This window comes from Maylandia zebra, linkage group LG22 (assembly GCF_041146795.1).
Source record: "Maylandia zebra isolate NMK-2024a linkage group LG22, Mzebra_GT3a, whole genome shotgun sequence".
Lineage (NCBI taxonomy): Eukaryota > Metazoa > Chordata > Actinopteri > Cichliformes > Cichlidae > Maylandia > Maylandia zebra.
The window spans coordinates 12,224,757-12,241,519 of NC_135187.1; the positions used below are offsets into that span (position 1 = coordinate 12,224,757).

At 40.4% G+C, this 16,763-nt stretch overlaps 1 protein-coding gene across 3 annotated transcripts in view; it reads right to left on the minus strand.

Moving 5' to 3' along the window:
- Positions 1 to 422: 422 nt before the first annotated feature.
- med30 (mediator complex subunit 30) overlaps positions 423 to 16,763 on the minus strand; it is a 54,561-nt gene continuing 38,220 nt past the window's right edge. For 2 of the 3 annotated variants that reach the window (XM_012918569.3, XM_076879096.1), the window contains exons 5-6: positions 1,678 to 1,761; positions 423 to 832 (exon numbers count right to left, since the gene is read on the minus strand). In XM_012918569.3, coding sequence (XP_012774023.2) covers positions 761 to 832; positions 1,678 to 1,761 — 156 coding nt within the window. In that variant the 3' untranslated portion in view covers positions 423 to 760. Of the gene's footprint in view, positions 1,762 to 16,763 lie in introns of all 3 variants that reach the window. The other variant, XM_014413837.3, reaches the window with a different exon arrangement.

Here is a 16,763-nt window from a genome sequence, read left to right on the forward strand (position 1 = left end):
ATTTACATCCACAAACTGGTATCAAATGCTGTACTGAGGTCCAGCAGAAGAACACAAATGAATTTACCATCAGAGAGTATGAGGAGGGTCCATTAGTACCCTTCAGTTGTGCTTCCCTCAGTGTTAAAACAGCAACACTGTGGGAAATGCTTAATGAAAATACAGATTAAATAAACCAAAAAAAAAAGAGTGATTCAAAAAATAAAATCACAGGAAGATTTAGTTCAGTTGTTATAGGATTACGGATGTAAATAAGCTGTTTTACTAAAATCTTGTTTGTACACTTGGCATACTAATGTTCTTGAACATGTGTTGTCCCCATTACTTACAAGAAAATGAAAATTGGAACCAGATAATCGGTTGGATTAAAATACAAGCTAACATCCACTTTAAAAAGATCAACATATTCACAATAAGTCTCGTGATTTTGCCACAGTGTTTTTTCTTATTGAAGTTCTCAAGTACAATATACATTTGTAACATAGGCATGTAACAGAATATAAGGATTAAATAGAATATATCAATTTCTCTACAGGCATAAACCCTCTATTGAGCTAGCAGCTACAGACAGATAAAACATTAACTCTTCAGATTAACTGAGAAGGAAAAAAATGCTGATTGTAATGTTGAATGTCGAGGTAGACAGAATATTTTCTGCCATGCTGATGACACCGGTGCCCTCCATCCCCTGGCTCCTCCATGGGATGTCTTGGCCTCATTTGTCTCCTCTCGTGTATCCTCTGTTCTTTAATGTCTTCTTTTAGAAGCCTTTTGATATTGCTAGAGTACCAATTCCTTCTGTGAAGCACTGCTTCAGCCAGTCTGTGGTAACCTGTCATAGATCCAGTTTAAGAACCCATCACCAATCCATTATCTGTAGTCCATGTGTACCTGTGGATGTCCTACATACAAGGTGCAATCAAAAAAAATCTGAGCTTGTGCCTGTTGAGAAAGAATCGACTGAGACATTGATTATGTGAATGTGAACGGGTGATTAAATTAACTTTTGTGAGTCAGGGGTCATTGATATTTTTGTATCCACGTGCAGGTGCACATTTATGCTGTGAAACAGGCACAGTGTCTCAGAGTCTGCAAGCAGATCTATCAACAGACTCCAGAATGAGCCAAAATCTGTCTCGCAGATCATCGATTTTAGTTGGCTGTTTTGCTTTGCCTTAACAACTAAACAGGTTGTTTTTGCAGGAGAAGAACCTAAAGTGCCAAAGCATGAAGTGCAGAACAAAGAGCATGCTTTGCATTGTTTTCTTCAACATTCAGTGTGTGCACTGTGAATTCATCCACAGTGTCAAACTGTCAATGAGGTCTGCAGCAATGTCCTGAGGGAGAAGATTCAACCAACACAAACTTTGGCACGACGGCAGCTCGGTGGTTCGTGGTGACATTGCACAGGTTCTTTGGCCACACTGACACACCCACTACCCACCCTATGCCTCGTGTTGTTGCTGAACAAGTAAGTCCCTACAAGCTGTTTGCTTAGATCATCCTTGCTCACAAAATGAGCTTCATATTAAGCAACAGCTGTTATTTGGAAGCTGTGGATGAGATGCAGCCTGTCGTAAAGACTACTTTACTTTTAAAGATTTTATAGATACCGTCTCTAAACTTTCTGATTGCACCTTGTACACGTGTGTTTGTGTGTGTGGCTCAGCTCCTGACAGCCAGCATGGAGTTGATCTCCCAGATGAGGTTGCGGAGTTGGTCCATGATCTGTTTCAGGTGCTGGTTCTTCTGCTTCAGCTTCTGTAGGAAAAACATAGAAAAGAGATGGGAAAAAGCATGTTTTAGATACAAAAGCAATAAAAACTACAAATGTGAGAGCAGTTTGGTTACTGAAAAAAAAAAAAAAAGGCCTGCTTAAACAGTGTAAAACCAACAAAGCAATTATATACACACACAAATAATTACAGATTTGTTTGGAGCTACTACCCACAACAACACAAACGCTGATTCATACCATTTACTATAACACTGTAAATCCTTGTAACATAAATTACTTAACAAACGCTACTGAAGAAAAATAAATTCCAGATGTGATCTCGCTCCTAATGACGCTGCCACTTTGCCGCTCCCATTAGAAAACAAGCAGGTTCTAACCACAAAGTCTGGCTCGACAAATATTTTCAAAATTAGTATTAGTCAGTTATTCTGAAGGCAAATAAAATGTTAAAATACGCACACACACAACTTTTGACTGGGAAAGGCTTTTAGTGGGGACACTGCTGATACTTGGGCTGGTGTCAAAAATCACTGCCAGATTTGGGAGTGGTTTAGAAAAACGTCACGGTAAAAGGCGCAGGATTACGTCACTTATTCCTCCGTTCTACAGGGCTCAATTGTTCCTACAAAATGAGTCACATGGTGGCAATGTGCAGCTTGTTCCTTAATTAAGATAAACAACCCGCTTTAACCCTCGAGGGGCTTAGTTTGTATTTAACTGGTTCCTCCAAAAATCTGCACCGTAAGACACAAGCAGGTTGCGGATATAATTTTTTTAAGCACGCCATGCTTCGGTAAACTCAAAATAACATTATCAATAATTTAAATGGTAGAAAGTGAATTTCCAATATTTTATTCATTTTTCAATGAAATAAAGTGTTTTGTTTCTTCAAACTTGGCCTCTGACAAACAAAAGTACAGCTGAGTGCTTTTCTGGTTGTTTGTGTGTGGTGAAACCCTAGAGGGTTAATTCGAGTCAATCGTTCATCCACCATCCTGCTGCTATAAATGATCGGCAAAATAAAAAATGTGCATTTCTCTGCAGCTGAAGATTGTCTCCAACAATGAACCATTTAATCCCAGTCTGTCATAAACTACGGAGCCCCCACCTTTTGGTTAAAAATGATCCTTGCTGTACTTAAACATTTTGGTGGTTTTAATCTTATTGCTAAGAAAAACAGTGCCAATATCTAGCAGGCATCACGTTTACCTTGTTCAACATCTTACTTTACTGTATTAACATGCTCACATTTACTAATTAGCATCAGTTCCTTTGTGAAGCTGAGTGGTGTAGGTAATCAACATCTGATTGTGAGAATTCGTCCTGGATTGTGGAGAAAAATCAGCACTAAATGCAACTGCCTGTTTCCTGAGCTGCGCAGAATAAGAAGCTTGTTTTTCACCTGAAAAGCTGTTAAGTCACTACAACTCCACACTATACGGTGTAGTCTGTGGAAACAGAAGAGCTGTGTAGGTGCTGCTCTCTCTAATTCAGACTTTAGATGTACAGCTGCTCAAGTGGTGATTATAACTGTCAGCTGAACAATTCATAATCAACCACATTAAGTGAAGAATTGAATAAAATACATTAGGAAATGTAAGGTTAGTAGCTGATGTCAAAAAACATATTCAAAATACAAACTGCCCATTGCTTAGACCAGGGGTAGGCAACGCCAGGCCTCGAGTGCCGGTGTCCTGGAGGTTTTAGATGTGTCCATGATACATCACAGCTGATTTAAAGGGCTAAATGACTCCTCAGCATTTCTTGAAGTTCTCCAGAGGCCTGGTAATGAACTAATCATTTGATTCAGGTGTGTTAACCCAGGGTGTGATCTAAAACCTCCAGGACACTGGCACTCGAGGCCTGGAGTTGCCTACCCCTGGCTTAGACCCAGCAGGGCGTCGGTTTAAGCCGAGTGAGCTACCGGGCTGAAAATATACTGGCAGAAAACCTAAGAAAAAATCAAAACTCACAAAATGTCACTTTCATTGAGTGAAACTAAGACTGTGGTCAAGATGAAATCAACAAATAATTCAACAACCATGTAACGGAAGCGAATTCACAAACCAACTTATGTTTAGGACAGGGGTGTCCAACTCCAGGCCTCAAGGGCCAGAGTCCTGCAGGTTTTAGATTTCACCCTGGGTCAAACACACCTGAATCAAATGATTAGTTCATTACCAGGCCTCTGGAGAACTTCAAGACATGTTGAGGAGGTAATTTAGCCATTTAAATCATTTATCTCACTGGCTTGATCTAGAACTCAAATATTCAAAAGGTTTCAACAAAGCTGTGAGGCTGAAAAATGAAGCCAAAAAGTGCAGTCTCTGTAACGGCTGGCTCCAGTCCTCACAGACTCCCATGTTAAAGCTTCCAGCAGTAATGCCATTTCATTTTTGACTTTCTGCTTTTCTTCAGATTAGTTTCCTGTCAGAGGCCAGACTGGAAAATCAACACAGGGTTGGACCATCAGGGGTGGACAAACTGGGACTCTTGCGGAGGGCCATCCCAACGAACTAAATTCATCTTAATATTAATTTTTATCTCTTTATCTTTTTCTGAACTGCTACTGGTAAATGTTGGAGTTAGACCCCAGTTGAGGTCCCTTGAGGAAATTAGCTGCAGAGCGTTGTGGATGGACAGAACATATGAAATGTGTTTTGTTTTCCTCTTTCTGAAATGTGTATGGCAGGAGGCTTAATAAAAGCTTCAAAGCCACATTTAACTCCAGGTATTTCTCTCGCACACAATAAACAAAGTTTCCTCACCTGCCTGCTGACATCTCTCCCAAACACTCCCTGCTTCAGCTCACTTCATCAATCCTCGCCCCACTAATCGCTAAACTAACACACGCATCTGGCCTGTTTCGGGAGGGTACCGGTACATCACAGAGCAGCAAACAACACAATCTCCCAGTTAGTCACTCAGGGTTTTGTTCGCTGATTGCCTCTAAATGCCGCACCAAGATCTCTAAGTCAACAGCTGCCATGGACTGAAGTGCCTCATTGCCCAAGCTTTATACATAAACAAATAATAGCTCCTGAGCTGCTGTTGCTGGAGAGCCAGAAGAATAAAAGTGAGTACAGCTGCCAAATGTGGCTTTTGAAAAAATAACTCTGCCATTTGGAGGTTTGGGCAAATCAAGCAGCAGCAGTACATCACAGCGACTCGCTCAGCCGCTTCTCCTCTGATAGATATCCAGAGTGAGTGAGGGGGAGAGAAAGAGGAGAGCTCCTTCACTCAGGAGCTACTGTATCTGCAGTGCAGTGAAATCTATTAAGATTAAATCCATCTCACCCTCTCTCGCTAACACTCCTTTAGCCATGACTAATTACCAGCCATTTTTGCAGCGCAGATAACACCTTGAGCAATCGATTTCACACAGCTCTTTTAATATCAACTGTTTAGCTGATTGTCCTTGAAGATATTCCACAGTGGAACATTTGGAAGCCTTCCAGTCTTTCTCCCCCTCACTCTTCCCCTCTCTCTGGGGGGCTCTAAAAGCATCTCAAGCTCTCTTACTCCATCCTACCTTCTATCTCTCCAACTTACACTTTGAGTCTTAAGTGTGTGTGTGTGTGTGTGTGTGTGTGAGAAGATGGCAGTGAGTGTGTATTAAAAGGGATATGCCTCATTAATCTGACAAGCAAGTCTTGAAATAACTCGGTCATTTACGTATTAATGAGACGATACCCAGAGTCTTTGTAATCTTCCTCCAAGAATACAACGTTGCTCCCCTTTTTTTAAAAAAAAGTGAAACACTTTTTGCTCCATGAAGCTTCAAAAAAAGGAGCTGCACTCAGAAATATGTTTTTCATCTTGCTTTTTAAGAATAAAACAGCCACATATGGCTTCAAAGATGCATTTTTTGTCTTCACTTTTGAATACAGACTCTTCCACAAAATTGTGCCCTATGCTTTTTTTGAAAGCAGGCAATAAAATTATACATTTTTCACAGTGGAAATAAGACTATAGAGGCAGCAAAGCCTTCACAGCACATTTATTATAAAAGGCTCGCTGGCATATCTTGATATATGAATAACAAGACTGCTATTATCACAGTAATGATTCGGCAACCTCAGGGAGATATAATTCCATTCATAACCTCATAATTAGCGGAACTCTAATCCTTCACACCTATAATGCAATATTTGGAGAAAGGGTTTACAATAGAGAACAAAGAACTCTGAACTGTCTCCTCTTTGTCTGAATTACCAGGCGTTTTGCACACACTTCAGGAATCCAGCAAATACGCTCCCTCGTTTCTCTATGTTCGGACCCACAATAATGTTCTGATGTCCTTTCAATCCACAGCAAGAGCACTGACAGGCCATCGCCCACTGCAGGGTGGCCAGTCAACAACTCATGTCTGTCTGAGTCCTGTCTCCGAGGGCCTCCTGCAGACTGGGAGACTTCCTACCTGCTTCGTATAACCTGGAAACGCTGGTAGTAGTCTGCGGTAGAGCTTAAAAGAACAGCGACCTGAGATAGAAACTGTGATTGGCACGCCCAGAAGAGAAGCAGCGAGATGAGGGGAGTGAAAATAATGGTCCAGAACAAGTGTTTAGGTTGTGATGTGTGTGTGTGTGTGTACATGGAAAGGGTGGGAGGATAAGGGTGTGTTTGTGTGCATCAGTCTCTGTCGTGCAGGTGATTTATCCACAGTTTTTACTTTGGACGTTAAAAATCAGAATCAAGACATCTGTGGTTTGCAGAAATCAATGATTCAAAAGGAGAACGCAAGTCACGCTGTTACGTTAAAAAAAAAGGCTTTTACTTTATCTGTTGTGCGGACAGAAAGCCACTGCAGCCGCGATCACCGTTTATCACAGAAGCTCGGTGCTGTTTGCAGGTTCTGTATTTGAACATAATAACACTGCAGCCAAAGCCATGTAACAACCGCCTCATCTTACTGCATATAAAGGGGAATATGGCAGAGGTTGACAGGTTTTAGATTTGGAAAAAGAGTGAATCAATACTCAGCAAAGGTCAAATAAATATGATTTTTATAGAGAGAATAAAGTCAGGTCAGTGCATCGCTAGTATGGGTACCCAACTGAGTGAATTTGTTAGTGTGTGTGTGTGTGTGTGTGTGTGTGTGTGTGTGTGTGTGTGTGGAATCTGAGAGTAGGAAGAGAAGGTCATTCTAATGTCCAACTGCAGGACGCTCTCAGGTGCACTTGCAGAACATCTGGGCAGAGGACAGGCCGGGGTGAGATGTGTTTTTCAAAGCACAGGCAAGTTGCACGCAGAATGAGCCTTGTAAACAAGTCACATGGACTCACAGAGCTGTTTATCGGACACAGTTTTGGGAACACATCATCTAAAGAGATTAAACATTTTGGCAGCAGTGGGAGAAATCCAATTCCCATCCCTGTAACCTCCACTAAGTATGAAAGACATGTCAGAGTACCTGTCTGTGTTGTACTTTACCTCTGATTTATACACAGTAATAGCAAATTTCTATTTAAAAAAAGAAGAGGAAAAAAACATGCTTATGAAGACGGAGAAACCAGAGCCAAAGAGCAGCGTGACCTTTTTTTTAAATCTTACTTTTAAAAAAAACACGTTATTTTGAAGAAGACAGAACATGCAGCAGAACAAATGAGTAATAAAACCAAAAGAAAGAACAAAAGCAATATTGTATTATATATAATATTAAAGAGTACGACTTTGTGTGTGCAGGAGTGATATATCTATAATGTAGGGGTGCAACAATATTCGTATCGATATTGAACCGTTCGATACAGTGCTTTCGGTTCGGTACGCATATGTATCGAACAATACAACATTTGTAATTTATTTTATCAACTTTCCTTCTGACGATGCTGTCTGTGTTGAGCGCTCAGTGAATCTGCGTTCGACTACTCCGCCTAGGCTGCACTGTCGAGCGCAGATCCACTGAGCGCTCAACACAGACAGCATAGTCAGGAGGAAGAGCGCAGGGCAAGCTAGCGAGACAGAAGTTAAGCTCTCCTTGCAACATTCAGATCTGGCGTTTGGAATTATTTTGGTTTTCATGTGACGTATGACCCTGAAGGTAAGCGAGTCATGGACTAAAGTAAAACAGTATGTTGGATGTGCCATGCAATGCTTAATTACATTGGTGTGAACTAGTGTGTTAGCGCAGTTAGCTCGTTAACGTGTTGGCCGTCTAGCCCCATGCACGGGGCGATCGGCGGTAGCTCGTTAACGGAGATTTGCCGTGTTGTGGCGTTAAGGTCATTTCAACGAGATTAACCTGAAAGCACTAGTGGGAACACAACGAATATGACTGCACATTTACGCCGACATCATCCTAGTGCAAAGACAAAAACAACAAGCATGCTACTAACTTTAGCCGAGTCATTTAGACAGCTGTTAGCACGTGATTCTCCTTATGCTGCTGAGAATATAGCCCAGAAGAAGCGGATAGTATAGCTTTTATTTTGGAAAGAGACATTTCTCTGTAATAAACTCTCTTTTCCAAAGATGAGTGATTCCTCAATCAGATACAGGGCTTGCAAAATCGCTAGCCCGACGTCCCGGAGCTAGCGATCTTTCCAGTCGGGCTACAAAAATCTCTCTGCCCTGCCCGTCGGGCTATTGTAGGAAAAATATATGTCAATGCTTTTGCATTCTTTCAGAAATGTAGCTGGGTAATTATGTCATTGGCATCGGTGAGCCACTGTCAATATGTGACATATTGAAATCGCGTTTGAATTTGCGCTTGTTTTTTTGCTTTCACTTTGCAATGACAGCACTGATCTGTGAGTGATGATAATTTGTGCACCAATTCCTCTGACATCGTCTTATTAATCGTTAGCTTACTATGCAAACATGACAAGTGAAATCTCCCGCAGCAAGCTTAAACATGTGAGAGGTTGATCGCGCAGAGAATCGCTGAGCTTATGTGAGTCCGTGTGTAAAAGTAGCAGTATATATATTTTAGTTCTGCTGAGCCAAATAAGACAGGTCGGGGTGAAGAAGTGACAGCCAAAGAAAAGCTTACCACAAAACGGAGAAGTTATGACAAATGAGACTATAAGGCAAAAAGAAAGTGCAGCTTTATGGTTTCATGGACAAAAGAATTTCTGTGGCTGCAAAATGATGAGCTAAATAACCAGGGCTGCACATAAGTGGTCCGCAGGTGCGCATTCGCTGTCAAAATAAAAAACGCGCACAAGGGTTAGGGTTAAATTTAAAAACTGTACTTTTGAGTTAAAATATATATTTATAATTTTAATAAATGACAAATTAAAAAGGCATGAACATTTTTTTGTATCGAAAAAATATCGAACCGTGACACCAAAGTATCGAACCGAACCGAACCGTGAATTTTGTGTATCGTTGCACCCCTACTATAATGTAGTATATTAACCTTTACAGGACTGAGTGGAGGATATATAATACTATAGATGTTTGCTATTAGGTGTTAGCTGAGCTGTTAAATCATTACACAGGTCATATTATTGTCTCTTTATGTTGTTTTGTGGGTTATTTCTGTTTATGTTGTGTTTTATTGCGTTTTCGCATTTTTCTATTTGCTGGCGTTTCGTTAAGTTCCAATGCGTTTGACCTCCCAGGGCTACTGTATAATACGCTCATGTTCCCTTCTATACTTCAGACACTTCATAAGATTCTCGTGTTGTTCTTTGATATGAAAGTGACACAGATAAGACGAGCAGCTACAGTATCTGGTATCTTATTCACCATCAACTTTAAAAAAAACTACCAGTTTGGATCTCATGGAGAAAATGACCATTGATTATTCAGAGGTCGGCTGAATATGTCTGAAAATGATGAGATGTACAAATAAAGGACACGAAATGGAGAGTGGACACATGAGGTCTTGGTTACCGAGCCATATACCAGTTTGTTTAATGGATGAAGGATATTTCTCTGTCTCTTCCATCCCTGTCTGCCTTTCTCTGATTTCCTACATCACGCTCCCCATCCGCCCCACTCGTCCAAACTAGATCAAAGCTGCTGTCCCCGGTAGACAAGTGAAAGACAGAAGTAAAAGGGGAGGAAAAAAATGAATTTTTCATCGAAATCACTACATTAAAATTCAGTTCCACTGAAAGTTTGCCACAAGAGAAGCTCTAACGACTATATCTGTGTGTCATGTCAAGACAGATTCTGACTCAGGCCACCAAAGGACATTCCCTGACCTGAAATCCATTAGTGACAAATATATTCATACATTCACATCAGTGTAGGCCCACTGGAGATTGCTTTCGATTAAAGTGAATAGCTTTGCGCACCTTCAATACAGCATTCATCAACAGTCAGGCGCAACAACTCAGCACAAAACCTAAATCTGTAAACACTCGGGATTTGTCGAATGTAGGCCATCAAACAACAGGGCGTCTCCAGGGTTATCGAGCTTGATAATTGCCATCTCTATATGAATTAATTCTGCTGCATTATTTCTGTGTTAAAGCTGACTGGGGAGGGGTTATTTTTATCCCTTAGACATTACAGAAAAATCGAGCTAATCTGACAATTATATTACTGTGTGAATAGGATGAAGTATTCACCTGCTTTTTAACCATTTACCGTGTTTCATCTGCAATTAAAAACACGACCACCACACTTCTTTGAGCACATTAAAATCTCTTGTGGGCTTTTTGATGAAGGGCTGGAAAGAAAAGACTTCAATTAAAAAGAAATAATACTACACACACACACAGAGGAATGTAGCAAGTGAAGCAAAAACCTGCCTTCACTCAGGATTCTTCTGCTAATCCGGCCTGTCGCCGGCAACTCAAATCACAGCTTTTACTCCAATGGATCTGGCTGGGAATTACAAGTGTAAGTGTCTGTGAGTGAGGAGAAGGGATTAGAGAAGAGAAGAGAAGAGAAGAGAAGAGAAGATGGGAGACCTTTTTACCCTTTTTTAAACAGTCATATGAATGATTTTTCATGACATATGACCGCTTCTATATCATCATTTGCAACTATTACCATCCACACACTCAAAATCCTTTGATCTTTTTCATCATGCCTGACATCAGCCATTATAAATCATAAAATAAATTAAAACCTTCAAACACTGTCAGTCCAGCGAGAGAGCAGCAGGTATTCATGCTCTTACTCCTTCGAAAAAATAATGCAAAATCACTTTCTGGGGGTTGTTTTATTTGTTTGTTTGTTTAACCAGAACTGGATGATATTCTAATCATAATTTACTCCAAATATATGGTTTTCCACTTGGTTTAAAAAAAAGAGACTTGTGCTTCCCATCTGGTTGTGCTAACAATGTACTGAGCTTTCACTGCAGACAGGGCTCAGGCAGCTCCTCCACACACCATGAACCAAGCGAGGTAAAGACACAGAAAGGTTTTAATCAAGACTAAGGTGGTTTGGAAGAATCAGTCCAAATGGAGTTTGTGTCAAAGCAGCACTTCAGAACCAACAAACCTTGTGTTTGACTTAGATCAAAAAACATTCCTCAACAAAAGTGACATTAAATCTAAGCCAAAAGCAGGTATCCTTTTAGGGACCGACTATATAGCTAGGTATGCAGACAAGCATTTCTGAATGTACAACATGTTAACCCAGCAGCAGACGACACACTGTGTGACACTCCAGCCATCTAGAGTAAACTGAGGCTACAATTGACACAAGCCCACCCAAATTAGACAATAGAAGATTAGATAATTATTGCCTGGTCTGATGAGTCTCAATATCTGCTTTGTTCAGATCCCTTAGTACTAACAGAACATCATTCATGTCCATCCCTTTATGACCACAGTGTACCCATCTTCTACCCAACCAGGTAATGTATCAAAGCTCAGGTCATCCCAAACAGCTTTCTTGAACGCAACAGTGACTTCACCGTACTCGAATGGCCTCCACAGGCACCAGATCTCAGTCCCATAAAGCACCTTTGGGATGTGGTGGAACAGCAACTTTGTAAGTCTGTCATGTCAATCTAAAAGTGTTTCTAACCCAGTGCCAACAAGGTGTACCTAATGAAGTGGCCAGCGAGAGCACTGCAAACCTATATAAAGGAAATATAATGATATACCATAATACTGCCAGAATGTTTTTAAAAAAAAATTACCAAGATAACAAAAAATATTTATTTTAAAGCACAGAAAACCAGCAAGTAGGAAGACATAAAGGAAGGGAAAACCATCTACCTACAAGTTGCTAGCTTACCTAGCATGGGCTAGCGTGCTAGCTCAGAAATTCATCAGCAACACTGGTGTGAAGGCAGTTAGACTGGTGCTTTGTTCTACAGTAAAGTAAACTGACCGTGCGGTGTCAGGGCGGTGTCAACTAAAGCTTAACACATTAAAAAGTAAGAAGGCACCACCTTGTGGCTATTCAGTAACTGTGCTTTATAAAGTAATTATTGACAGCGCTGAAGATTACTATAAATTTTAAAATAAAACAACATAAATCATGAGAAAAATGACCCAAATAGTCTAGCTAGCAGTGGGTTTAGCCAGTCATTGATACATATTCGTCTAATCGCCCAACCCACAACTCGAAGTGAACAAAAACAGCTTCTGCCTTTTCCACAAGGTTTGCTAAGGCTAAAGCAAACCCCCTGGCTATCCTCAGACAGCGAGATTGAGATTGGGTGCCTGCGCCGGAGTGAAATTTAATTAAATTTTATTATTCATAACAAGCGTGACAGGAAACATGGAGAAGAGCCACAGCTATGTGTAAAGGTGCTCTTTTTCCCCCAGAATCCAGTGATCCCCTAAATTATGTAGAAATGACTCATTTCCTGAAGGAATTGTAACTCTCGTTCAGGAAGAAGAATTAGGACAAAGCAAACTCATGGGGCCAACACTTTTAGCATCGAGAGTGTCTACAGTAAAAGCTTCCAGGCTCTGTTCTTAAAGTGCTATAATCTCTGTCCATGCAGCCATAACGCTGATGAGCATAAAATCTTTTCGGGACCTTCTACTGATTATTTCGCAACCTAACTTTTGCATATTTATTACAAGTGAATGAAAATGGCTTGGGTAAGCAATCATTTAGATTGTTCCACAGAATATGCAGCATGAGTAAAAATAAGCTGCAATGATCTGCAGTCACCAACTCCTTTAAGAACTTAGTTTAAAAGTGGTGCACAGACTAAGTCCACTGGTGATATGTGGCAAACTGCCAGTAACGTGACTGAAAACGTGAGTGTAATAAGGCTATGGGTTGTCCTTTTGATTATATCATTAATCGATGCTTAACTGAAGCCGCAGATTCCTTACCTCACCTTAGAATGTTTAGTAAGGTGCGAGAATTTCCCTACACTGTTTGATTGCTGATTGCATTTTATGTGCATAAAAATAACAAGTCGAGATATTTATTTGTAAAGCCAACAGGAAATTATTCAAGGACTACTTGAAAAATGATATCTGTATCAAAAATGTAGTTTTTAAGAACAGGGTTGTTCAACTTATTTATCTTTTCATGCTTTGTTCAACATTCCTGTAATATTCAGTCAAATACTTTGTTTGAATTCATTACCTAGTAACACAGTTTCTGTTATAGCTGCTTAAATGTGAGTTATATTATATTTCATTTAGACACAGTTAAGTCAAAAGTTACAGCGATTCTTAATCTGTCTGCATTAATTTATTATTTGTGGTATGGGAAGGTCCCAGCAGCAGGACCCCCAGTCTGGAACAGAGCAGGCATCAGTAATAACAGATAAGGGCTATGCCATATCATCACATTTAATGCGATAAACTGTCACATCACAATATCACTGACATAGAAACACCACGCTTTTATTTTCCCCCAAAACAATGAGGCAAGCCTAGACATGCTGGAAAGCCAGAGCCCATGTCATCACCTACTAAGGATTTTTTTTACCTGTAAAGGGAGCTACAAAAAAACAAGCAGGCAAAAACATAGAATCAAATGCAATAGCTGATAGGTGCACTTCATTTGACAGGTAGAGCAAATAGTGGATGGAAATTACTGACCTTGCTAAAAGAATGGCAACGGAGAGACCAAAAGGTAGAAAATATTTTTCATTAAACATTTTTTATGTGACAATATTGTGGAAGGTTAAGTTACTTTAGTTATTGTTAAACTAAACTATTAAGCAGCTATTTGTAATACTTCTTTTTAAATATTTATGGAAAGCACTACGTGGGCTCATGCTGTATTACAGTGCATAATGCTATAATGCTTCACCTGCTGGCACCTTGTTTCAGTAGATTTATACTTTAAACTCACTGACATCACTAACACTAGCTCACTGATGACGGATGAAAAGCCCTTCATTTATTTGCACTAAGTAAATGCTGCTGCCTGCAAGCGGCACTCACCCAGAAAACATTGGTCAGTATTCATTTTCTATATCATGTTAAATATCATTGCAAATTTCACTGCAAAATTGTGATATAGATTTGAGGCTATAATAAATAGGATATTGATTCAGTGGAGGAGGAGGAGGGGGTGGGCTGGGTGGCAGAGCAGCTTGCAGAGGACACGGCAGAAGTAGGCAGGCTAAAGCTTGAACTTAAAAAGCACACAGTATATGAGATTAGCCAGAGGATGTGCAGGAGGGTATCAGTTGAGCTATCAGCTGTTGTGAACTGGCGCTGAGATCAGCTGTTATCAGCTGATGTGCCAGAATTACAGGCTCGGCTTGACTCCATGCCCGGTTTGTACTAAAGGCAGGCTCACAGTAAAAAAAGAAAAACAACTTTCACATTTTATCAGCTTTTGAAAAAGTGAGACGTTGATTATTTTTGTATGTGCAGACCCTCTCCTACCTTTCCATGTGCATGTATTTTTACCTAAGAAAGCATTCAAGATTCAAAAGCACAGTCTAGTTTCAGGCCACTGTGCATCTCTGCGCCCTAGCCAGAGGCTATCCAGTTGACAGCATTTGGAGAGCAGACAGAATATTCATGATGCAACCTCGATGGTATACGCCAGCACAAACATGACAACACAGAGCATCACAACTGTATCACATGCTGCCAAATAGAAAATATTAACGATGGAAATTTTTACACACAAAACAATATAGTTCATATTGCACCACTAAACTATATGCATAATGTATATATATATGATGTATTTGCTCTCGTATCGCTTTGAGCTCACAAATATTGGACATACACGGTGAGTCAATACGTTGGGCAGACACAGCAGGAAACTCATTGATTTCTGCTGTCCAAATTAGACATCGCAGCTCTTGTTTCACAGTGATTAGCGCCGCTTTAGAAAGTCTGCTGCAGTAAATTCCCCTAAGCTGATTAATGTATACGATTCTGAATGAACAATTTAACATGAATGCTTCCAGATTGCACTTGATGATGTGAGTCCATGTGTATTAAAAATGTTCCACCAAAGTAAAATGTCACTCCCTGATAAAACAAAAACAAATTGCCACTCTACGGGAACTTGTAAAAAGCATAAGTGAGTTGGGGGTAAGTAAGAGGCTTACTGCTCTGCGCCCTGCCTGGGGAACCCCGTGACGCTAAATGGGCCCTGGTTTACCATCTGACAGTATACCCACGGGGAGCGAGGCCAGGCAGCTTTAATTTGCCTGACATCAGTTAAAAAAAAAAGCCTTAATTGACTTTATAAACTTTATGGCTTTTTCCTCAATGGGAAGGTTTAAGTGCGAGTGTGTTTTGTGTTTAGCATGGGCTGTCTCAGGAGAGTAAAGGCCTTTAAAGGGATTCTGAAAGCAGATAAAAGCTTTCTCTTCCAGCAGTGGCAGAAATACAATAGCCATGTTGTCATCCTTGCATACACCTACCAACGGGGTTCTTTCAATACATCCTCAGCATTGAGGTGGAAAGCCTGCAGTGTCAGCCGACTGATGCAGAATGGTTGCAATCGATTCAGTATCTGAGGCTAGTCGCCTCCTCGCTCTCTCCAAAGCATTTGAGTCTCTGCCAGGTAGCCCCATCGATCGGGCTTTCCTCTGTGATTTGGTTCCCAAAAATAATGAATGAGGGCTGAGCGGGTGAAGTGCTGTTGCTTTAAAACTACTGATGGGCAACCATGCAAGCAACTTAACCTCTGGCAAAATTTCACTGAATAATTATTAATTCATTTTCTTTCTTTTTTTTCAAACAAATGCACATGCACGGTACTCTTATATCTTCTCTTGTCATATTTAGCTCATGTGAGCTCCTGAATTGATTGCTAACTGCAGCAGATTGCAGTGTGAAGAGAATGCAAACAGATTAGAAAACAACATAACATTAACAATACATAACAAATGCACGGCTATGAGGGACAATGCCATATTATTTTTAAAACATGATGGTGGGTGATATTAAATTCCACTTAACTGTATTTATATAGTGGCAGAGGCATGCTGGGACGAATGCATTACATTCTGTGTTCTGCTTGGTCTGTGCAACGTTTTTATTTAGAAGCCTGAGCATATTCTTTAGACCGCTCTTTTGTTTGACCTCCTCCCCTGTTCTCCAGCTGTGCTGTGCAGCTTTTCATGACTCACATCAAAAATAGACAAGGTGTATGTTTTTAGTAGAGGAGAGAAAAGCTTTTGGCACGCTTCTAAAACATTCTGCAGAACATAGTAGAAAAACCCAATTACTTCACTTTCTTCTTGTTTGCTTTTAAGCATTTTCCCCCTTTGCAATCATCTTGATAATGTACCTATTAAAGAGGGCTGGTAAGTATACAGAGGCAGAATCCTGTAAGTATAGAGTTATAAATATGAGTTACTCAGTTTTAGCCAAACTGTAGCTGTGAGACAGATGGCCTCACATTTGACCCTCGAATACTTTGATATACAGAGGTCAGGGTCGACTCATTGTCTGCAAAGCACCCAAGTTCTGTGTCTGCAAAATAAGCCCAAATCATCACCCACCATCACCGTGCCTGACAGCTGGGATGAAGTGTTTCTGTTTATATTTAGTTTTCTCCAAGAATGTCGCCGTGCATTATGGTGAATCATCTCCACTTTGGTCTTTTCTGTCCAAGTGTTTGTTACAGAAGGCTTGTGGTTTGTTAAGCTGCATCTTAGCAAAGCAGTGCAGCCATGTTCATTTTAGAGAGAAGATGTTTTCTCCTGGAAATCCTTCCA